This window comes from Rhincodon typus, chromosome 3 (genome assembly GCF_021869965.1).
Source record: "Rhincodon typus isolate 14 chromosome 3, sRhiTyp1.1, whole genome shotgun sequence".
In the NCBI taxonomy this organism is placed as follows: Eukaryota; Metazoa; Chordata; class Chondrichthyes; order Orectolobiformes; family Rhincodontidae; genus Rhincodon; species Rhincodon typus.
The window spans coordinates 83,252,591-83,277,590 of NC_063334.1; the positions used below are offsets into that span (position 1 = coordinate 83,252,591).

Genomic DNA, 25,000 nt, shown 5'->3' on the forward strand with positions numbered 1-25,000 from the left:
TGAAGTCAGCATTTAATGCTTATAACCTTTTTTATGTTCATGGAATAATGAATTAAAGATTATGGTTAGAATAGACTATTCAGGTACTGTTTGCAGCCCGTGCTGGGTAGTTAGCAACAGCTCTGGAGACTTGGTAGAAAAAAAGGAGGAGGTGTGAGTTTGTGAAAGTGTGTCAAAAGCCTTGGGGTTTCTAGCTGACCGGAATTCCAATGCTGGTTAAAAATTGTTTAGATGCATGCAAGAAAAATCAAGTTTCTCATTTTAATTGTCAGGTTTTTTTTTAGTCCATATAATGGTTACATTTTTTAACTAGCATTTCTCTTTCTTTGTGCTATTTGTTGTGATCTTTTTTATACTGTTAGAAAATGGAAGAGACAACACACAATGTGTCGCTTTTGTCTTGAAGATTGGCTGAAGTGGTCTGAATCACCGAATCAAAGCCAAAGGGGGGAAAAAGCAGTGCTTTAGAATGTGCAGTGTGAGATACTCTCGGTAGAAGGTAGTACTTCATGCAGTTGTAATCAATGCACTTGACACTTTCAAAGGCAAGAGAAGCCACGACTTGCTTAGGGGTTAAACTTTTTAAATGACTTCCCGAGGGATTGCTGCTGTCAATAAAATGCAATAATTAGTGGAGGATTCTATAGTGTGTATTGCAAAAAAAAGAAAGCTTTGGCAGATTTTGCAGAGCTGGTACAACGTTCCTACACTTCTCTGATTTATTTTTTCCCTATTTGTCAAAAGAGAATTTGACACTTTACCAAAATATTTGCTGCCGAGTTGCCGTGCTTTTACAATTCGTGGACTATTTTTAGTTGGGACCTAGTCTTTTGGTGATTTTGTCATTTTGGTTTTTACTTTGCCTTTTGTGATATTAGTATAGAATATAAATGTTGTTATTCTTGTGTTAAAAATTTTTAAAAGTTTCAAATTTTTAACTTATTAAACCAACAATTTGTTTTTCCTTAGTTTATTCTTGACTTTGAAAATTTGACATTGATGTTCCAATCCTGTGGCTTTTTTAAATAAAAGCTTTCTCAATTGATTTTTAAGACCTTGTTCTGTGAATATTTAACGTTCCCTAAATTTTTCCAATTGGTAGTAAAATATATTTCTAATTGGAAAGAAATATATTTTGATCTCTTACAGCTCCTAATTGTTGAAGATCAAGAAGAAATCCAATGATGTATTCTATATACAATTACATAGAGAAAAAATGTTTGTAATCTCTTACTCAAAAGATTCCACTAAAACAAAAAAATTACTTTACTGGCTTTAACAAATTACAACGTCAAACATAATGACTGAAGGGTTTCTAGTAGGTCATTTGATGCTTCAGGCAGTTTCTCCTCCTTCGGGAAGCACTTATTTAGTTTCTCTTGTATTCTGCCTGTGGCGTTGTGTGGTGAAAGCTAGGCTTGTTCTTCTCTTTGGAGAAATGTCTGAGGCTGTAGATAACCTATGCAAAATTAATAAATGGTGTTCTTTTTCATTATCACCCATCTTTTACAGTTTATTTGAGGTTCCCTTTTGGGAGCTTGTAAAATACCGTGTAAAATGTATCATAAAACTGAATACTTTGACTACAATTGTCTTTTATGGGTTTTTATTCATGGACTGAAATATTTTAACTTTTAAAGTGAAATATTGAAACTTGGAAAGGTAATTTAATTTTTAGAACTTATTTGGTTCTTCCCTACTGCAGAATTTTCTGATATGGTCCAAAGTGCAGCATGTAATTTTTCCCTGGCATTACCAAAACTTTTTTCTAGCTTTTGAGAGTTAATTGTTGCTAAGCTTATTGCTTGTAATTCTTTTAGTTTCAGATTTTACTTCTAGAACATGGGTTTTGCACTGTGTACAAATAATTACTCATCATACTTGTTCGTCCCGTTTAGTGATCATCTAACTGAAGTGTAGAATTGTATTTGGCCATGAATAACATGACAGTTGATTATTGTTAATCTATCCACAAAGCTTGCTTTTCCTTTTACTTTCACAAAATAAATGGCTCACGTAATTGAAGTTAAAAAGTCATCAGTTGTGCATTTTTCAGTTTATGGAAAACAAAAATCCTCTTTATTTGTCATCTGAGTACATGTTTTAATACAGAGTGTGCGCGCGCGCCCGCATGTGTGTACAGCATAGATTAAGGGTATAAGACTATGCTTGCTTCAATACTGTGAAGAATTCTGCCAATAAATATTTGTTACAAACACAAACTAGAAAATTAAGTAAAATTGATACAAAGTACAGTGTTGAGATTGGAATCCCTAATGCAAAGTTTAACCAACAAACTGACCACACAATTTCCCAATATTGTGAGTGGTCCTAATCCCTGCCAGTGTGTAATTGTCAATAATGTTCATATTCCCTATTAGAACCTCTTATTAATCACACAGGTTTACTTACACACTAAAAATGTCCTTAATTTGCGTGTTGTTTTTGGGAGGGAGGGTGTCCTGGTACATCCTTTTTAAAGCTCTAAATATTGTATCATTGTATCATAGCAAGGGAACTAATTTTTTTAACCTGCATTTGTGGAAGGGCTGCTGACAGAAATCATGGAATGAAAGGTAGTACCTTAAGGGCATGGAGGCAGGAAACTCCATAAGTTTGTGGTTGAAGTTTTCTGGAGGAAAGTGGCATATATTCATCTTTCCAAAGATTGGCCCCAAACTTGCTCAATATAGCACAAAATGTTCACACTGACATCTTGATAAGATTTGATACGACTCAGCATTATACCTTAGCTGTTGCTAGTCTGTGCTTTTTATGATTAAAATCAAAAAAATTCAAAATGCATCACTTAATTCTTACTAGTATTGAATTTTGTCTGTAACATTTTAGTTCAGTCCTGAATGTTATTAATATTGGCTTCCTTTGACATAGTGAAGAATTAACTATACAAGATATTTTAGTTTCAATTGTGAATTTTCTTTTATTTCATCTGCGAGATGTGGATGAGACTGGTTAGGCCAGCCTTTATTTCCCATTTCCTAATTGCCCAGAAGACTGTTAAGAGTGAACTACATAGCTATGCGTCTGGAGTCACATTAGGTCAGAGCAGATAAGGCTAGCATTTTCCTTCCCTAAAGGGGTTAGTGAACCAGATGGGTTTTTCCAATAGTTGACTTGGTGATCATTAGGTTCTTCAAGATTTTTATTGAATTCAAATTCCATCGTCTGTTAAGGCAGGATTTGATTGCAGGCCTGCAGTTCATCACCTGTGTTTCTGAACTAGTTCAGCGATAATACCACCAGGACATTGCCTGATTATATTACTCTATATCTCAACCATTGATATGGGCAATGAGCCAAAGTAGCCTCAGAGCTGAATCCTAAGGAGCCTTGCAATCCATTTCTAACCGCACTGTTTATTGCTTATAACTCTTACTTTGCTATTGTTATTCCAGTATTTTTAATTCACTACTTAATTATGTATATTTTAATCAACTCTAGTAGTCTTCATGTGATACCATAAAGCCTTTCTTAAAGCCCATTGTGCTCCATCCACTGCATTTTCCTGATATACTGGATTTATAATTTCATCAAAGAATTCAGAGGTTTGCCAAGCATAATTGCACCTCTTGATATCCATGTTTTTTTTTCTATTTACTGTTTACCTAGGTAGTTTCCTCCTTAGTTAAACTAAACTAAATACAATTAAAATAAAATTAAATTCATCATCACAAATGTTAAGTTAATTAGCCCATTTAAAAAGATGCAGATGAGCTCTGTCTCCTTTTTTTAAATGGTTGCTACATAGGCTACTTATCCTCTGGCACAAATCCACACTCAATTAAAATCAGCAATATAATTTTTAGCATCCATGTAATTTCCTCCATCATAGAATTATAGAATAATATAGCACAGAAGAAACCATGCAGCTGTTTATACCTGTGCTTGATGCTATGGAGGACAAAACAATAGCATTTGATTGGCAGCTTCATCATTTAATCCCTCCACTACCACCACCACCTCATCATGGCCACAGTATGTACCATCTATAAGATGTATTATAGAAACTCACCTTGGATTGTTCAACAACACCTTCCAAACAACATTTACCATGTAGAAGGACAACAGCCAACAGATATGTGTATAATCCAGTGATGTTCTGCTTTTTAAATATAACTCCTAATTGTTCAAAGTCTTTCAGCAGAACTTCCTTTCTAGTGCTGACAGTGTCAAGAGTACCAACGTGGATTGTGACACATGGTCTTTCCTGATTATCCTTACAAAAATAGGGCACGTCACACTCCTTTGTCTTAAATTTCATCTACCATGTGTTTGATTATTTCACCAATTTATTACTGGGATAAAATGGTAGAAACTTGCAGAACAGAAAGAAGCCATTCAGCTCAACATGTCTGTATTGATTCATTGAAACGATAGTCATTACTTCGTCCCATGCTAACTTACTGTCCCGTACCCGATAAGATTTATCTTCAAGTACTTGTCCAACTTCCTGTTAAAATTATTTATAGAGTCATTTTCTACAACCATCCCAAGTAGAGCTTGATAGAGTTTGACAGCAGTCTAAATGGAAACAGTCCTCATAAGCCTCCTAGATATTTTGCAAGTTATTTTAAATCTATTATGTCTGGTTACTGACCCACTTACTGGGAAGAATAGTTCTTTTCTATATACTCTGTTATCTCTCATCCTCTCCTTCAACATGTTTGGTTTGTAGTGAGTGGTTCTACAGAATCATTTCCCTTTGATTTGTTAAGGTGCCTAACATTTTTCTACTTAACCTTGAACACCTAACATATCTGTTTATAAATTTATTTTGAAGTTCCGTCTAAAGTTGCAAGATAATCGTCACTCAGTGCTTGCTTTGTCTCCTGCATGATTTTTAACCCTAATGGTTGTTAATAGCCTTCTTTTCTGTTTTGTTTATTTTGCCATAATGAGCGTATTAAATTCAAATGTTCTACTGTCTCCCTCCAAAGAAAAATGCCATGTTTGTACCAGAGCTATTTGTCCCTTGAATTTCACATCAAAATGCTACTCTTTGGCAGCATCATTGAAAAATCCAGGGCCGGGTTTTGATTTGCATCAGGACTCTTGCTGGGGTCAAATGGGCTTATCTCGAGCAGGTGTCTGACAGTGATTTTGCTTGAATTGTCGAAGTGTGAGCAGAGGGTTTCTCAGCATTCAATGGGTGGGTTCTTGCACTGGGAACCTCATTAAGAGGGCCTCCAGCATGGAAGGAGCCACAGCTTGCTGTTACAAGTAAGGGATAGAGAAGTGGTACTCACCTTGCATTGTGCTCTCAAAAACTTTAATAAGTTTAAAAGTAAAGAATGGTCACCACTCTGGAGGGATGCTTCTGGCCACAGCTGCAGGCAGGTATGTGAGTGGGGCTACGGGTGGCCACAAAGGTAGAAATTGTCAAAATCCTGATGTCTAGTAGTGCATAAACAGAAATTGCCTCCCAATTAAATGCTGCAAAGATGGAAGCAGTGGTTGGTAATTTTAGTCAGCGAGAAAGGTACTGGCCAGTGGCCTGCAGGGTGTTAAACCCCGTAAAATAGATGTCAGGCCTGGATCGTTACTTCCCTGAGCTTTGTGTTTCATCTGGACATGCTTGCAAGTGAGCAGGGAATATTAGGAGCTATCAGGTAAAACATTAGAGCTCAATCAGCTCAGAGTGGTGGTGTTGTTAAGCCATTCTTTGTGATGGACATTGAAATCTGCCATCAGATTATATTCTGCACTGTTACCACTATCCATGTTTCCTCCAAGAGATTTTCAACATTATCTGTCTGATTCAACACTGATTCTTTGGCTGAGGAAGGTGCAATTTGTGTTAATGAGTAGATGGTTTCCTTGTTAATGTTTAGCCTGGTCCCTTGAGATTTGATGGGATCTGGAGTCAATCTTGAGGACTCCTAGCACAACTCCCTCCTAATGGTATACCACGTGATGGTATGCCACCAGCGCTGTTGTGTCTGTACTGCTGGCAACCTAGGGATGGTGATGGTGCTGTCTAAGAAATTGGTTGTAAGAAACAATTCCATTGGTATGACTGTGTTGAGCTGTTGCTTGACTAGTCCCTGAGACAGCTCTCCCAATTTTAGCACTAGGCCCCAGAGGTTAGTATGGACGACTTTGCAGGGTCAAAGGCTGTTTGGTTATTTCTGTTCTAACTAGGTATTTTGCCTTTAACATGCAACACAACTATTTTGCAAGCTTTTTTGTAACATTATTGTAACTTTCCAGGGTCAAACATCCAAATGTACAGTGAGAAGTGCTCTTTCAGTAAAACTGAAGACTAAGCTGAAGAGCTGTCAGTGAGTTTCATGCTCACAATACTTCAGAATGTGTTCTTTCACTTCTTGAGATGTGGTTATCCACTTCTTGGAAGTTATTTCCTCTATTTTTTTGTATTTCACTCACCTTTAGCTGCTATCAGCCTTCACCAAAATGCAGATCTACCATGTATACCTGAGGATCATAATGAATAATAATACCAGCAGCACCAGATTCCTTCTCACTTGTACCATTCCATGGGGTAGAACGAATGCATACAAAAATCTAGCAGTAAGGAGCTGAGACTCTCAACATGCAAACCACAAGGAGAGGATGAATATGCTTCAACTTGAGAGAATTTCAAAATTCAAATTTCAAAGCAGATGTCTGCTGACTTCTACAGCCAATTGGAACAAGGCCTCTTTCCCAGTTGGTCAGATGACATACTGTCAAATTAGTTGTCATTGCATGTCCCTCTTTACCACAATGATCCCCAAACACCTGACCTGCTTTCCTAGTCTTTACCTTTGCCTTCTCTTCTGCAAGGAGAGAAACCCCATCATTGAATGTTTGAAGGTGGGCTTTGTGGATAGAATGAATGAATAATATTTGTTAATGATGACAATTTCCTTGGCCTCTTCCATGCATGCTAGTTCGGTTTGAGTGGCTGGCCTTTTTGCTGTTGTCTATGGAGGTCTCTCAGATCCCACATCAAGAGCTCTAGGTAGGAATGAGACACCTTTCCTGAGTCTCTTTTCCTTCCCTGCAGCTATTAATAGTACATTAATGATATTTTTAAGATAAACAGGTAAAAGACGTTCTCACCAAGCGCCTAGTTGAAAACCGCCCAGTTGTCCGTGCAAATGCCTTTCTCAGTCTATTTGTTTTAGGTTTCTTCACAAATCACTGAAATGAACTCTTAACCATTTGACCAGATTTTACCCTTGATGTTTTCTAGAGCTTTCCATAATTACTCTTAAACTGAATTCTCTTGTAGTTAGCCTTAGCTAAATAATCTTCTCAGCTAAATAATCTTTTATTATAACACACTTGATTTCCTTTGCTTCAGTTTTTGAACAAGTTCTGACGGTGTTTCCTACCATGTATTAAGAATCTATTGATCCGCTCAGCATGTGTTTGATAGTTCTCTCCTTCCCTATTTCATCCTTTTGTATGTTTAAAGCAAAACTGAAAGTCCCTTTCAGTCTGAAAAACGAGAATTGAGAATAGGGAATGACAGTGCTATTAAACAAGTACTTTAATTCTGTCTTCTTCTGAGAACTCTGTCCTTATTAATAATGCCGAGAACACTGTATGCTTTATTAACTGCTCTCTCCACTTAGAACATAGACCAGTACAGCACAGTACAGGCCCTTCGGCTCACGATGTTTTGCCAAACTTTTACCTGAAACCTAAGGTCTATCTAACCTCCACCGCTGCCTTATACTATCATCCATATGCCTATCTAATAGCCGCTTAAATGCCCCTAATGAGGCTGACTCCACTACCCTCTCCAGCAATGCATTCCACGCCCCTACCACTCTGAGTAAAGAATCTACCTCTGACGTCTCCCCGATATCTACCTCCTTTCACTTTAAAACTATGTCCCCTCGTAAAAGCTACCTCCACCCTAGGAAAAAATCTCTGGCTGTCTACTCTATCTATACCTCTGATCATTTTGTACACCTCTATCAAGTCACCTCTCATCCTTCGTCGTTCTAAAGAGAAAAGCCCTAGTTCTCTCAACCTTTCCTTGTAAGACCTTTCCTCCATTCCAGGCAACATCCTGGTAAACATCCACTTGTCCTGCCACCTTCAATGATCTGTGCACTCATACACCAAGGTCCCTCTGCTCCTTCACCTCCTTTAGAATTGTACCCACCATTTTCTGTCATCTTTCAATGATCTTTCAACCAAAGTTCATCACCTCACACTTCTCTGCATTGAACTTCATCTGACACTTAACTACCTACTCCACCAATTTGTCAATGTCATTTTGAAGTTCCAAACTGTCCTCTGCACTGTTTACAATTATTCCAAGTTTAGTGTCATCTTAAAAATTTGAAATCATTCCCTGCTCACCAAGATCTAGATCATCAATCTGTATCAGGAAAGGCAAGGGTCCCAATACTATCTGCGGGACTCAACCATAAACCTCCCAGCAACCTGAAAAGTATCCTTTTACTGTTATCGTATGTTTCCTATCACTCAACCAATTTTGTATCCATATTGCTACTGTGCCTTTAATACCTTGACCTATAACTTACTACAAGTCTGTTGAATGGCATGGTATCAAATGCCTTGATGTATATGGTGTCAACAGCGTCATCCTTATTGACCCTTTTGTTACTGCTTTATAAAAATCACTTCAGCGAGTCTGTTAAATACTATTTTTTTCTTTAGAAATATATGCTGACTGTTACTAATCAAACCACCCTTTCCAGGTCATTATTAATTCTGTCCTGGATAATTGTTTCTAGAAATATCCCCACCACCAAATTACGGCCAGTGCCTCCACAATATCAACCCTTGCTTCCTTCAGAATCCTTGTGTGCATCTTATCTGGTCCTGTCAACATTAAGTGCCAGCAATCTATCCAAGATTTCTCCCTTATTAACTTTAAGTATATTTTCAAAATGGTGAAACGCAGAGGGACCTGGGAGTCCTTGTGTACCAATCACTCATAGCAAGCCTGCAGGTTCAGCATTTGGTTTAGGAAGGCAAATTACATGTTGGCCTTTAGTGCAAGAGGATTTGAGTTTAGGAACAGGGTGTCTTGCTGAAACTGTACAGGCTTTGGTGAGACGCCACTTGGAACACTGAATGCAATTTTGGTCGTAAGAAAATACTTGTCATAGAGGGAGTACAGTGAAGCTTTACCACATTGATTCTTGGGATAACACAGTATGGAGCTGGAGGAATGCAGCGGGCCAGGCAGCATCAGAGAAGCATGAAAGTTGACATTTCTGAAGAAGGGTCCTGACCTGAAACATCAACTTTCCTGCTCCTCTGGTGCTACCTGGCCTGCTATGTTCCTCCAGCTCCATGCTGGGTTGTCTCTGTCTCCAGCAACTCCAGTTCTTGCTATCTCTGAGTTGTTATAACCCCACTGGGAAGCCTCTTCCAAGGATGCCCACCTTGAAGAAGTTGTCCTCCTCCCTCTGGAAAGAAAAAAAATTTCTGATGAAGGGTCCCGACCTGAAACGTCAACTTTCCTGCACCTCTGATGCTGCCTGGCCTGCTGTGTTCCTCCAGCTCCACACTGTGTTATCTCTGATTCCAGCATCTGCAGTTCTTGCTATCTCTGATTCTTGGGATGGCAGGTTTGCTGTATAAAGAGACATTGTGTTGCCTAGACCTGTATTCATTGCAGGTTAAAAGAATGAGATGGGGTATCAATGAAACGCTTAAACTTCTGATAGGTCTGGACAGACCAGTTATAGGGATAAACAAAACCAGAAATTGGTGGAGAAGCTCATCAGGTCTGGTTGCACCTGTGGAGAAAAAACAGAATCAATGTTAACTCTGCTTTCTCTCCACAGATGCTACCGGAGCTGTTGAGTTTCTCTAGCGATTTCTGTTTTTGTTTGTTTCAGGTCTCCAGCATCCTCAGTTCTTTGTTTTATTTCAGATGCGGGGATGATGTTGCTCCTAGCAAGAACAAAAGGTCACCGCCTCAGGAAACGGTGTAGACCATTTAGGACTGAGGTGAGGCAAAATTTCTTCACTCAGCTGATGGAATTATCAATCACAATGTGGCAGAGGCCTAGTCACTGAAGAGATTTCAGAAAGAAATCGATAAGTTTCTAGCCAGAAAAGGCATCAAGGAATATGAGGAGAGAGTGGGAGTATGGTGTTGAGCTGGGTTATCAAACATGGTCGTATTGAATGGCAGAGCAGGCTTGAAGGACTGAATAGCCTACTCCTACCTTTTGTTTTTCTGTGTTTCTACCCTTAAACTAAATATTTTCCCCGCTTTTTATATTAAGAAATTAAAGTCTTCTAATGTTACTGTAGTTTGATTGCCTAGTTTTGAAACTTGCTAATAAAGTTGTTCATCTATCTCTTTGACACTGAGTTTTTGTTTAACAAGGCTGCCAGCAGTGTAATAGCTCTTTTGTTCCTTAAATTCCTTCAATCCCTTGAATTTCTAGTATATTATTTCTATGTAGAAATATAACACTAGCCTTAACAATATTGCCACATGCCTACCAGGTTTTTCCCCGAGTACTAGTAAGCAGAAATATTACGAGCCCAAATTCATGCCTTAATTAAGTCATATTTGCTGTCATAATCCCTTGTTAGTTTGTGTGCTAGTCACTGACCACATTATTTAAACTCCATGCATTTACTACTGTACTTTTTAATAGCTTTTGTCACTTCTGCTATTTTTCTCAATCTTATCCCTGCAGTTTTTATTGATATTACTAACTTTATTGCTGTTTATACCTCACTGTAATTTGATCTCATTATTCCTATCTGCTGTTTTCTACCTCCTCCCCTGCCATATTACTTTAACTGTTCCCCAACAATACTTGCCAGCCTCTGAGGGAACATTTAATTCTGAGTCATTAAGGTGCAATCTGGTCATCTCACAGGGGTACCCCATCACACAAAACCTCCATTTATGCACGCTCAATAAGTGAAGTCAAGTCTGACGATTGTTTATTGTAGGTAGATGGGACACTATGGAATTTAAAACACAAACCGATTATATTGAATCATGATTCAGTCTCGAGGCCAATTAGCCTATCTCTGCTGTTTTATCATATGTCTGTATCTTCTTTCTAAATAACATCGAGGCCAGTTCGACGGAGTACAGCTTCAACAGAGTTCTAAACTTGGGAATTTAGTGAGTGAAGAAATTTGGAACAGTGGAGGAACATAGAATAGCTCCAATGTTGTGCCGAACATGACGCCAAGTTAAACTAATCCTTTCTGCCTGCCCATGGTCCATATCCCCCCATTCCTTGCTTATTCATGTGCTTATCTAAAAGCCCCTTAAATGCCCCTATTGTATCTGCCTCCACTACTACCTCTGACAGCACGTTCCAGACATCTAATACTCTGTGTAAAAAAAAACTTCCCCCTCACATCTTCTTTGAACTTTCCCCTCTTACCTTAAATGCCTGCCATTTCAGACATTGTGTTTGATGCTTTACAAGATAAGGAGCAGTGCCAGAGAGGGAGCGAGAAACCAGTGAGAACTGAGGTGTTGGGCACTAAATGGATGGACAGGTAGCTGATTGGTAAGTATTGTAATCCCAGTTGATGCTAATACTCAACAAGTCAGATCCCAGACTCAACCCTGATTTAATAGATTATTTTGATTTGTTTTGGTTTGAACAAAATGGTCTGTCACCAAAACATAAGCACACATGCTGCAGATTTTGCCTTAACAATAAACAGAAGCTTAACAATAAAAGAAAAGATAATAAAATAGAGTAAACCAAACAATCTACTTCTAACACACATTCAAAAATTTTTAAACACCCAGTAAACGTGTAATCCCATTAATCCAAAACACTCCTTTATAAATCGGAAAAAAAAAATGCTTTTGCATGGTACTCAAAAACACACCCTGTAAAGTTTTCACACCGGAATTCCTGTCTCTGGCACCTTTGTCAGTTTAAATCATTTGCGGATTTAACTTGTCGAAATACAGAACATAGAAACAGGAATAGGCCACTTGGTTCTTTGGAGCACGCTCCGCCATTCAGTATGACCATGGCTGATCATCCAACAGCACCCTGTTCCCACTTTGTCCCTATATTCTCCAATCCCTTTAGCCCGAAGAACTCTATTTTTCTCGTTGAAAACATTGAAAGCTTTAGCCTCAAACTCTTTCTGTGCCAGAGAACTCCACCACTCTCTGGATGAAGAAATTTCTTCACATCTCAGTCCTAAATGGCCTACCCCTCAACCTTTGAATCTAATCTCTGGTTCTGGACTCCCCAGTTGTTCTTTCTACATTTACCCTGTCTGGTGCTGTTGGAATGTTATAGGTTTCTATGAGGTCCCTCTTCTTTCTTCTAAATTCCTGTGAATGTAGCTCTAACCAGTCCAGTCTGTCTTCATTCATCAGTCCTGTCATCCCAGGAATCAGTCTGGCAAGCCTTTCTCAGATGTGAGACCAAAACTGCAGACAGTATCCCAGATGTGGCTGTTGCGTGACCAGCCTGAAAGACAGCCTTTCCAATTTTGACACAAACCTCCAGATGTTAGTAAGAATGGCTTTGCTGGGTTTGTTATTGTGCAGTGCTGGAGTCAGTTTGAGATGATTTATCCAGTTTCATTCCTTTTAATGTAAAGATGTGATGCTAGTGAACCTCATTTTATGAATGGCCTAAGGCTGCTCCTATGTTTAAAAGAACAAATCTGTAAAGGTGTTACAGAGATTTGTAAACATTAAAGAGTAACAATAATGGGAGTGTTTAAGTATTTGAAGGGAGACTGGAATAAAGGAAATGTAAAGAGCAGAGAGTGCCAAGTTTTTCTAGATTGTGTAAAGGAGACTTTTCTACCTCCAGTATGTGTCTTGTCCAGTGAGTATGGAGATATTGCTTAGCATGGTTCTTGAGAATGAGATGGGCCAAGTACATCACGTGACAGTAGACAGACATTTCGGGACAGTATTATAAGCTTTTGGATGACACTAAATAAAAAACAGTGAACATTCCAATGTGAAAATAACAAACCTGGGGAGAGCTGCTGTTAGTACAGAAAGGATAGATCTGAGCAGCATAAGCTGGAGCCAAAGTTGACTTGGAAAACCTGTTGCTGAAAAATCAAGGAATAAGTGGTTCACAAACAGTCAAGGTATCTTCCCTCAGAAGGGAAAGCTAGGAGTAACAAATGCAGTGTACCTGAATGAAAAAAGAGGTTGAGATTAAAGTAGAGGAAATAAATGTGATCCCGACAGGTGGCGGGGAGTAAATGCAACGCAAGATTGAATATAGAAGGTTTAGAAAGGAAGTGGAAAGCATATGATAGAAGTAAAGAGGGGTTCTGAAGCTGCTAATCTAGAAGGGAATCCTAAAGTCTTCTATCAACACAAATAGTAAAACTATGATAAAACAAGGATTGGGGCTGGGTAGGGACCAAAAGGGGGATTTACCCTTTGAAGTGAGTGCATGGCTGCAGTATTAATGAATGTTTTGCAGCATTTTTTATGAAGGAAGCAGTTGACTACGATGAAAAGGGAAGGAGGTGAGTCACTAGAAAGGTTCAAAATTGATCAGAATCTGGTATTGGTATTGGGTTACAAACTGGGGCAGCATGATAGCTCAGTGCTTGTCACTGCTGCCTCACCAGGCTAGGGACCCGCGTTCAATTCCAGCCTGGGGTGACTGTGTGGAGTTTGCATGTTCAACCTGTGTCTGCATGGATTTCCTCCCACAGTCCAAAGATATGCAGGTCAGGTGCATTGGCCATGCTAAGTTGTTCATAACGACTATGATGTGCAGGCTCAGTCGATTTAGCCTGGTAAAATTTGGGGTTATGGGGATAGGGTAATGAGCTGGGACTGGTCTGGTGGTATGCTGTTCAGAGGGTAGGATCAGACTTTGAGCTGAATGGCCCCATTCTGCACTGTATGGATGCTCTGAGTCTCCTTACAATTGACTCTGCACCATCTGTGGATGAGCTGCATCCAAGGTTACTGAGGGAAGTGATAGTGAAAATTGCAGGATGCACTGGTCCATTCCCCCCTGCCATTTTTCATAGTTTCTATACTTGTGCCAGAGGACTATTTTCTATTATTCATTCACTTGTGTGGGTTTTGCTGGCTGGTGCTAGTATTTATTGACTATCTCTAATTGTTCTTTTTGAACTGCAGATGCTGTAAATCAGGAACAAAAACTGAAATTGCTGGAAGTTCAGCAGTCTGGCAGCATCTGTGAAGAAAAAAAATCAGTTAACGTTTCGGGGCTAGTGACCCTTCCTCAACTCAGTTTTGATTTTTTCTTCACAGATGCTGCCAGACCTGCTGAGCCTCCAGCAACTTATGTTTTCGTTCCTCCACTGAATCTGTACTAGTCCCACTTTCCAGTACTAGGCCCATACCCTCGAATGTTATGACGTTTCAGCTGCTCATCTAAATACTTTTTAAATTTTGAGGTTACTGCCTCGACTACCATTCCAGGCAGAGCATTCCAGAATCCCATCAACTTTCCTCAAATCCCCTCTAAACCTCCTGCTATTCGCCTTAAAATTATGCACTTGTTATTGACCCTTTAAGGGGAACAGTTGCTTTCTATTCATCCTGTCCATACCCTTCATAATCTTATACACCTCTATCAGGTCCCACCACAACCTTCTCTGCTCCAAAGAAAACAACCCCAGCTTATCTAGCCTCTCTTTATAGCTGAAGTGCTCCGTCCCAGACAACATCCTGGTGAATATCTTCTGAATTCCCTCCAGTGCAGTCACATCCTTCTTGTCATGTGGTGAGCAGAACAGAACACAGTATTCTAGACGGTAGGGTCATTGGTTTGGAACATGCTGTCTAAAGGAGCCTTGGTGCATTTCTGGAGTGCATCTTGCAGGTGATAAACACTTCTGCTACTGGTCATCAGTGGTGTAGGCACTGAATGGCATCACATCCACAAACAATCAAGCACACTGCTTTGTCCTGGATGGTGTCAAGTTTTGAGTTTGATTTTGGATCTGCACTCATCCAGACAAATAGGGAATATTCCATTAAACTCCTGGTTTGTGTTTTGTAACTGGTAATTGGGCTTTTGGTAGTTAGGAGTAAGTTTCGATGATTAGATTTTTTAAAATAAATAAATCCGAGCAAAAGTGGAACTGTGTGGTGTTCACTTATTGGTTACTCCATTCGCTTGGCAGAGCTGGTCCTCGCCCTCAACAATTTTTTGATTCCTCCCACTTCCTACAAACCAAAGGGGTGGCTATGGACACCTGCAAGGGCCCAAACTGTGCCTGCCTCTTTGTAGGATTCGTGGAGCTCTCCCTCTTTCACGACTACACCGGCACCATCCCTCACCTGTTTTTCTGCTATATAGATGACTGCATCATTGCTGCCTTGTGCTCCAGTGAGGAGCTTGAGCAGTTCACCAACTTTGCCAACACCTTCCACCCTAACCTTAAATTCACCTGCACCATTTCTGACAGCTCCCTTCCCTTCCTGGATGCCTCTGTCTCCATCTCCGGAAACCGACTCACCACTGACCTCCATTTCAAACCCACTGACTATCTTGACTAGACCTCCTCTCACCCACCCTTCTGCAAAAACGCTATCCCATAGTCTCAATTCCTCTACCTCCGATGCATCTGCTCCCAGGATGAGGCGTTCTACTTCAGGACATCCTCCTACTTTAGGGACCTTGGTTTCCCCTCCTCTGTATTTAAGGATGACCTCAACCACATTTCTTCCATTCCCACACTTCTGCCCTCAAAACCCCTCCCCCCAACAACATTAAGGATAGACTCCCCTTAGTCCTCAAGTACCATCCCATCAACCTCCGAATCCAACGCATCATCCTCTGACATTTCTGCCACCTATAATTAGACCCCACCACTAAAAAGATATTTCCTTTCCCATCCCTGTCCGCTTTCCGCAGGGACTGTTCACTCAATGACTCCCTTTTCAGCTGTACATTCTGCACCAACTTCACCACCACCCCCAGTACCTTTCCCTGCAAATGCAAGAGATGCAACACCTCCCCCCTCACCTCCGTCTAAGTCCCCAAACAATCCTTCCAGATCCAACAGAGATTCACCTGCACTTCATCCAACCTGATCTATTGAATCTGTTGCTCCCGATGTGGTCTCCTCTATATCTAAGAGGCCAAACGTAGACACAGGGACCGGTTTGCAGAGCATCTGCGCTCTGCACGCATCAACCAGCCCAGCCTTCCAGTTGCATCCATTTTAATGACCCTCCCACTCCTCTGGCGATATGTCCATCTTTAGCCTCCTCCACTGTCAGAATGAGGCCAAACGTAAAGTGGAAGAACAATACCTGATATTTCGCGTTGGGAGTTGCAGCCCAATGGTCTCAATATTGACTTCACCAGCTTCAAAATCCCTCCACCCAAGCCTTCTCCCCTGTCCAGCCCTCCCCTCCTCCTTGCCTCCCTGACCTGACCTGACTTAACCTAACTTGTCCATCTCCCTACTCACCTATACGCTCCACTCTTCCCACTAACCAATCACAAAATGCCCCTACCTGCATGCACTTATCACCATCCCACCCACCCTTCCCCCAGGCCCAGCCCCCTCCCTCTATTTACTTCTGGGCTCCCCTGCCTTCCTCAGTCCTGACGAAGGGTTTCAGCCCAAAACGTTGACTTTTCTGCTCCTTGGATGCTGCTTGACCTGCTGTACTTTTCCAGCTTCACAGCTACTGACTCTGGCTCCAGCATCTGCAGTCCTTACTGTCTCCAAGTCACTGTAAAAGAAGATGTCATTAGAAATGGCTGAAACTATCCTGCTTACGGAGGAGATATCCCTGTCTGTTTTACAAGATTTAATGAAGGCAAAGGCCATAGAATTGCTAAAGGAGTTAAAGATGGAATTTCCTGCAAAAGGCAGCGATTATTCAAAGAATAATCACAGCATTTGAGTTTGATGGAAGGACTAAGTACTGCAAGTAGTGATTCATTGGATGTAGTTATGATTGAGCTACAATTAAAACAGCTTGAAGATGAAAAATGAATGAAGCAGCTTGATAAGAATGTTGGAATTAAATTAGATGGAGGTGGAGATGAAAAGACTTGAACTTCTGATAGAAAAGAAAGGTAAAGAGAGAATATAAGAAGCTGAAACTTACTTTGAAAAGGTAAAGAGGACAGATAATTGAGAAAGAAAGATAAAGAACACTGGGTTGGAATGCTGCAGTTTAGAGAAAGGCCTCAGATGTAGAAAAAACTTCTAATGATAAAAATCTTAGCCATAGTCTAAAGTTGACTGAAAGAAATGTTTAAATTTGTACAGATCCTACCATATTTGAGGAAAAGTTTTTGGAGTCAATCTTTGAAAAGGTAGCAAAGCATGTGAAATGGCTGAAGAAAGCTGGAAAGCTGGACAGTGCCCATGCAGAGCAGGTTAACAGGTAGAGCACATGTTATTTGTGCTTCACTTTTAGAGGAGGTTTCTATAGGTTATAGTGCTATAAACAAAATAGATATTCTGGTTGCATATGAAGTAGTTCCTGAGGGTATACAGATGAAGGTTTTGAAACTTAAGGTAACAGCTCGTCCCATTGTAATAGTTTCTTGGCTCAACGTGGACTTCCAGTCAAGTTGATTCCTCGAAGTGCGCTCCCACCATGGCTAAGGACTTAGGAAAGATTATAATGTTTGAACTTTCAGCTTTATTACTTTATTTTCTACTTAAAACTAAGAAGGTGTCACAGTATTATAATTACTGCAAAGTTTAATTTTGAAGTTTTTTCTATCTTTCTTCCTTGTTCTTAAGATTCTTTATCTAGCTGATATCTAGCTTTGTGTGGTGACATCATACACTTTTCACTCTACTCACAGTCTTTATTAGTTAGAACACATGTTGAAGACCAAAGAACTGCAGCTGAAATGGCTGGAACACTTGTGTGCTGATTCATAGAAGGAAACCTTTTTCCATCATTTCCATAAACCCAAAAAAGGTAGAAGATGGGAGAGTCAAATGAAGGCAAGTAGCTAGAGTAAAAAAGAGACAGCTACAAATGCTGGAGATTTCCTACTCAGACCAGACAGAGTGTTGCTGAAGATGGAAGTGAGAATTGTAGACCCAAATGTTTTCATTATAATGAAGTGAAACACTTTTGTTCAAAATGCTAGAAGTTGCGTGGAAAGCCCATGGGACTTAACTGGGATTCGTAATAGAGAGTCTGATAAGCAACTCAAAATTTAAATTCCATAAGTCAAATCGTACCTTGAACTACAATTATGAAACCAGAAGGTAAATACTGCTGAGACAGCAAAGAGTCGAATAAGGTAGATGAGAGGTACAAGGATTTTATTTAAAGTAAGGTTTTTTTTTTACTTCAAATGCTATAGCTAAATTTTAAGGAATACAGGAGCTGCTCAAGCTCTTTTCCTGGAGAAGGACAATGGGTTTCAATGCACTCTCTGGAGGACAAACAAAGTGTTATAAGTAACTGGCAAGTATATATCCATTCTTTCATTTAAAAGAAATACACTTGGAGTGTGACTTGAGGCCTAGAGCAGTGGTTGTTCAGAGATTACCCAAAAACAGAATTGACTTACTCTCTTGTAATGATTTGACTGGAACGAAAGTTATATCTTTGCTTATAATCACTTAAATCTTGAGTGAGGCTAAGGAGATGGAGCAAGTTTCAGTTATCTTTCTATCGTGAATGATAACCAGAGCAACGGCTAAACCACGTTCATCATCAGTGGTTAAAGTAATGCAACAAGGACATTAAAGTAACAAAAACTTTAAGGATTAGGTTAATTCAAAAGAAGAGCTTAATATGTTTTTAATTGAGGCTCAGAATGCAGATATGTGCTTAAGCAAGTTACCATAATCAGCTGTCACTGAAGTTGAGACTGAAAGCTTTCAAGAATGTTATTCTGTTTAAAAATAGAGCTTAATGATGAAGTGGAGGTATCCTCACATCTGCACAAGAGGGATGGATGACTATTCATCACATAATGGTACAGCTCGGTTTTTGTCAGAAGTTATTCCAAGGGCATGTGAAATTCCTATGGCGAGACATTTATGAAAATGGAAAGCTTGAGCATTGATAAATGGGTGTTTTCTTTTGTCAAGATTTCATAAGGACTTGATGCAGTTCTGTAAATCATGTCAAACATGTCAGATAATGGGAAATACTCAACATTTAATCAGACAGGCACCTTTTAATACCCAAATTAATTTTTAAAAAATCATTCAGTAGAACATAAGTAAGCTACACGGGACTGTTAGCGAAAACAAAAGCAGGACGTCAGTATATCATTACACTTATGGATCTGATCACCAGGTTTCCAGAAGCTATTCGTTTGAGGAATGACAGCCAAAGTAATGGAGGAAAGATTAGCTAGTTTTATTTGTTATGGACAATAACTGGAAATGGAATCAAATCATGTTTAAAACTTGTGTAAACCTTTTCAGGACATTATAAGTAATACGTATAAAACAGTTGAAGTCCAGTATCTATTATCTGAAAACACAGGGAGCTTTGAAGAGATGCTGTCAGACATTAAGACAATGATTAAGATATGTTGTCACAAATACTCACAGAATTGGGACAAAGGATTAGATTTTTTTTATTGTTTACTACCAGAGATGCCCTAAATCAATTGATTGAGTTTAGTCCATTGTAATAGATCAAAAGATAAGAGTTCCATTTAAACTTGTTCAAAGAAAAGTTTATAATTAATTTAAAGGAAGGATCTTCCGTGTTGGATTATGTGCCCGTGTTTCTAGACAGAGTCACACAGGATCATGCAGTGTGCCATAGGAGCATTTAACAACTTCACAGGCAAAAACGAAAGCATGGGCAGATGAGTATCCTACAGCTAGAACATTTCAAATAGGGCACAAAGTGTTAGCGTTGTTATGTTTACGAGATAAGGCTCTGAAATTCGGCGATCCGTACAATATAGTCATTCAACTGACTTACCTGGTAGATACTCCAGATCATAGGAAGAAGAATTTGTTATGCCACATAAACACATTAAAGCAACACAGTTGTAGAGAGGAAAATCAGAAGGAGCAAGTATGCCCGGCGGTAAGTGTAGCGGGGAATGACAAACAAAGTATGTATGAATATAGGGGAAATAAGTAGCAATAAAACAATATCATTATTTAAGATGAGAAAAACAAGTGCAGGTGGAATGGAGATTCACAACATGCTGGAAAATCACTTGATTGAACTTGGTCAACTAAAAGATTATTGCAAAAATAGGCAAAAGTAATATGGTCAAAAAAGTGCCAAACGGGTTGAGAAGCTGAAGGCAATCCTAATGAATGAACCAGTGTTGGCTGCCCTGATTTTACTAAACATTTTTAAAAATGGCATTTGATGCTAGTGACTCAGAGTGGATGAGGTCTTATTGCATGATAATGTATTAGGAATAGAGGAAGTTGTGGGGGGTGGTACTCTTCGACATTAAATGAGTATTAGACGATGTAATCTAAATTCAAAAGGAGACCCTCTGGGATTGTTATTGGCTGTTCAACCTTTTGACGTGCATATCCATTGCAACCACAAAGAAACACTATGTGCTGCACCATAATCCCTTGACTTTGCTAGAAAAGAATAATACTTAAAATGGGAGATCATATTGATGGAGCTGGTCAGTTCATTATTAAAAGAATTGTTCATATAGCTAGAAAGAAAGCTGTATTGGTGAAACATTATTGAAAATGTAATCTGCTGTGAAAGATTGAAGAAAGAAACATTGTATAAATCTTGCATAAAGAATGAATGAAGGTGAATGAATGTAATTTTTGTTTTATTGTATACATGTTATGTTTACCTTGTGATGAAAAGTTTTTTAAAATGATATTTCATTACACCAAGGTTGCGGGCATGTAAGGAGTCTCCGCATTTTATTTGGAAATATATACTGGAAAATAAAAGTTAAGATGCTTTAAATCACACACCTGAAAGCCAAAGTGGAAATGTGTGGTGTTAACTCAGTGGTTACACGAGCATGTAATTTTGGGCGCATCTGGATTTCATACACTTGAGTTTTAAATAAGTGGCTCCACAGTAACTTTTGGATTGGTTCAAAGTAACAGTTTGGCACTAAATTGAAGAGAGATCAGTTGAGACTGAAATTTCCAAGAACCTGCAAGCAAGCTAAATTGCTAGCTCTCTTCTTGAGTGGAAATGAAATGAAATAACCCGTGAGAACTCTGCAAAGAAAGAACGTATGTAACTTAAGCCAAGTCCAAGGTCCGACTGACCTGCTTATCAATTGAAAATCGCTACAGTTGACAACAAGGTGCAATCATTTCCAAAACCAAAAGAACTGAGAGAGCCACCTCTCCCACTACTTTGGATTTGAATTATAGATCCATGGACTTTGTTTCTTTTTACTTTTGTTTTCTATCCAAGATATTCCTGAAAATCCATCTCATCTGTCTTGGTATATTTGTGAATGAATGAGAAAGGGATTGGATTTAAAGGGGATATAGTTTAAGTTTGCATTCTAGTAACTAATAATCTATTTTTACTACATGTTAGAGAATAAGTTTGTTATAATAAAAGTCTTTGTTTCTTGTCTGTTAATAAAAGCTGCTGTGACTTTTTTTATTGTAGATAGTGGTTGCAGTCAGGTATTAACCATCCCAGTGATTAAATTAGTTGTCTTTCACATTTGTGATGTTGAACAGTGAGACTTGATTTCTAGTATCTACTTTATATTAGGGTCATAATAGACTACTACCCCCTCGGCTGGTTGAGTGCAGATCCAACAACACTGAAGAAGCTTGATACTGTTCAGCACAAAACAACCTACTTGATTGGCACCATATCTGCAACCATTCATTCCCTCTACCACTGACAAACAGTAGTAGTAGTAGTAGTAGTAGAAGTAGAAGTAGTAGTAGTAGTAGAAGAAGAAGATCAGGAAGGTGTTGGTACGGTGATGGTGTCACTGAACTAGTAATCCAGAACCTCAGGCAATTGTTCTGAGGTTATGGGTTTGAATCCCACCATGACAAATGGTGAAATTTGAATTTAATATAAGTCTGGAATAAAAGTTTTGTCTGATGCAACTATTGTTGATTGCCTTAAAGACCCATCAAGTTTGCTAATGTCCTATAGGAAAGGAAATTTGTAGTCCTTACCTGGTCTGATGTCAGACCCACAAAAAGTGGTTGACCCTCAACTGTCCTCCAGACAATTATGGATGGGCATCAAATGTTGGCCTAGTTAGGGATGCCCATTTCGCATGAGTAAATTTTTAAAAATACCCTGCAGAAATTCAAACTTTTTTGGACATCACTTTTAAAAGATACAAACACTATCATTTAAAACGGCAAGGGCAGCAGATATATGGTAACACCACCACCTGCAAGTTGATTCAGAGAGAGTGAGAACTGCCGATGCTGGAGAATCTGAGATAACAAGGTGTAGAGCTGGATGAACACAGCAGGCCAAGCAGCATCTGAAGAAGGGTCCAGACCCGAAACGTCAGCTTTCCTGCTCCTCTGATGCTGCTTGGCCTGCTGTGTTCATCCAGGTCTACACCTTGTTACCACCTGCAAGTTACTTTCTAAGGCATTTACTGTTGTGATTTGGAAATATATTGCTATTTATTCAGTGTCAGTATGGCAGAATTCCACACTCGGCAGCACTGTGGGTGTACATGCACCAATTGAACTGCAGTGGTTCTAGAAGGCAGCTCATCATTGCCTTCTCAATGGCAATAGGGATACGCAATAAATGCTAGACCAGCCAGCAAGGTTCACATCCCTGAATATGTTTTTTTTTTAAAAAGGCTCCTTTTTAACTAAAATGTCTTTCATTCCTCTCTTTGTGAAGTCATTTTTTTTTTCATTGAGACCCTGCCTACATCTTCTGTATCCACACAGTTTATCATGTACACCTCTGATAGGCCCTACCCTTCCCTTAATCATCCCTTTGCTCTTAATGTAATGATAAACTATATTTTTGGATTTTCCTTAATTTTATTGACTAATTGTATTTTTGTATTCTTTCATTGCTTCCCTAATTTCCTTTTTCACTTTATCCTTGTTTCTTCTATACTTCTCTAAATTTCCTAAGTATTACTTTTATGAGATTGTCATTAGCTCTATTTTCTATATTTATAATGCATGTATTCTTCTCAATAAGCAGGGGACTCTAGATTTAACAGTATCAACCTTTTTCTTTGTGGAGACATTATTACATTGATGCCTACGGAATCATATTTTTGATTGCCTCCTGCTGAGTTCTCCACGAAGAGCATCCCAGCCAGATACTATGCCTATAACCCTGCATTTCCCATGGCCAGTCCACCTAATCTGCACATCTTTGGACTGGTGGGAGTAAACCACCCCATTCACTGTTTGTATCCTAAATTGATATTTAGGTAGTGAAGTCCCCAACTGTTATTGCCTTATTATTTTTGCACTCAAAGTTACCTCTGTGTTTGCTTCTCTAACTTTTTTCCAGTATTTGGAGGTCTAAAGAACACACCTAACACTTATAGCTACTTAAGGCCTTACTTAATGCTTCATTTCATACATAATCCCTCCTCACACCTGTTTGATTCTTTAACCAACAATGCTTCATCCCACTTTTTTCATTTCCTTCTCTAACCTGCCTCTCTTTCAGTCAACTTTCCATTATAGCAAAGATATTGTCATGCCTAGTGCCCTTGGCTCATCAGAATTTACATATATGCCTTTTAGTGCTGCCAGTTTTGTGTGCTGTACAGTTTTTGACCTCTGCTACTTCTGTCTTTCAGAGTTACTCGCCAAGTCTCTGTACTCCAGTTGCTGATAATATGCCATCGGGTGTCCGTCCCTATTCCAATTTAGTTCAAACCCTCAGCAGCACTGGCAGATTTCTGTGCAAAAATAGTTGTCCTGGTCCTGCTCAGATGTAGACCAGCCACCTTGTACAGTTCCACTTTTCCCAGAGGCGGTCCTAATGCTGCTGAAATCTGATATTCACCATACCACGCAAGCTTTCCAACCATATGTTCACTCGCTCAGTTTTCGTATTTCTTTGTTCACTAGCATGTGGGATTGGGAGATTTTCTGAGATTACTGTTTTAGTTCTCCTACCTTTCAAACTCCTACCTAGCTCCTTTTTCTACCCAAGTCGTTGGTAGTGACATTGGCCACAGCTCTGGCTGATTACCCTTTTGGCACCAGGGGGACAACATACTGTAAAGGGGTCACATTGATGATCACGTAGAAGTGCCTGCTTGATCTTTCAGCTATCATTATTGCTCTTCCATTCTTCTACTCCCCCACCCCATATAGCTGAGAAGCCTGGGGTGCATTAATTTAGATCTGGCCATATTAGCCTGAGGCACCATCACCCTTACAAGTATCCAAAATAAAATACTGATCAACGACGAAGATTATTTCAGCCTCCAGGTTCTATTAGACTACCTTTCTCTCTCTGACTGAGCACTTAATGTAACCACTTCTTGAAACATACTATCCACATAGTCGTTGACCTCTAAAGTAATGGATGTTGCCACTACTCAATTTCAGAACGCTTGGGTTAAAGCTTGTCCAGCTGGCAACAGTTTGTACAGTTGTATTCATCTGCAACTCATGATGCATCCATTATTTCATATGTACCACAGCAGATACATTCCTTCCCCCTCCCCTGTATCTTGTCTAACTCACAAAACCGCCATCTCTACCCTCTGTACTCCCATCACAGCAAAGTGCTAAGTGAGACCTCCATTTATATTCCCTGAAAGGAATTGACCCCAGCTTAAAAAAGGACTGGATGAAGCCAGATACTAATTAACTTGCCACAGTGTCCTTCAGAGCTAGGATAACCTTAATTAAGGCTTCAATAAAATGTACCCTCGCTTAATGTAATGCTTAGTTAATTGCTAAATTAGAGGAAAACTGGGATTTAGGAAAAAACTTTCTTGATATATTAATGATATAAATCTAGTGTACAGGACACCGGTTCAAAGTTTGTGAATGATATGAAACTCCGCTTCTTTCCTGTTCCAAGGTAAGAGACAACTAGAAGGGATTGACAATAGTGGATTAAGAAAGGAACTCCTCGTCCTCGAACATTGTAAACTGTGAGGAGGACCGT

General features: G+C 39.4%; 1 protein-coding gene across 2 annotated transcripts in view; it reads left to right on the forward strand.

Annotated features, from left to right (window-relative positions):
• Positions 1-25,000, forward strand: part of fam172a (family with sequence similarity 172 member A) — a 176,581-nt gene that overhangs the window by 85,276 nt on the left and 66,305 nt on the right. The window contains exon 6 of one of the 2 annotated variants that reach the window (XM_048594968.1): positions 363-1,050. The exons of the other annotated variant lie outside the window; for it this stretch is intronic. Coding sequence (XP_048450925.1) covers positions 363-404 — 42 coding nt within the window. The 3' untranslated portion in view covers positions 405-1,050. Of the gene's footprint in view, positions 1-362; positions 1,051-25,000 lie in introns of those variants that run through there. 2 annotated transcript variants of the gene reach the window in all.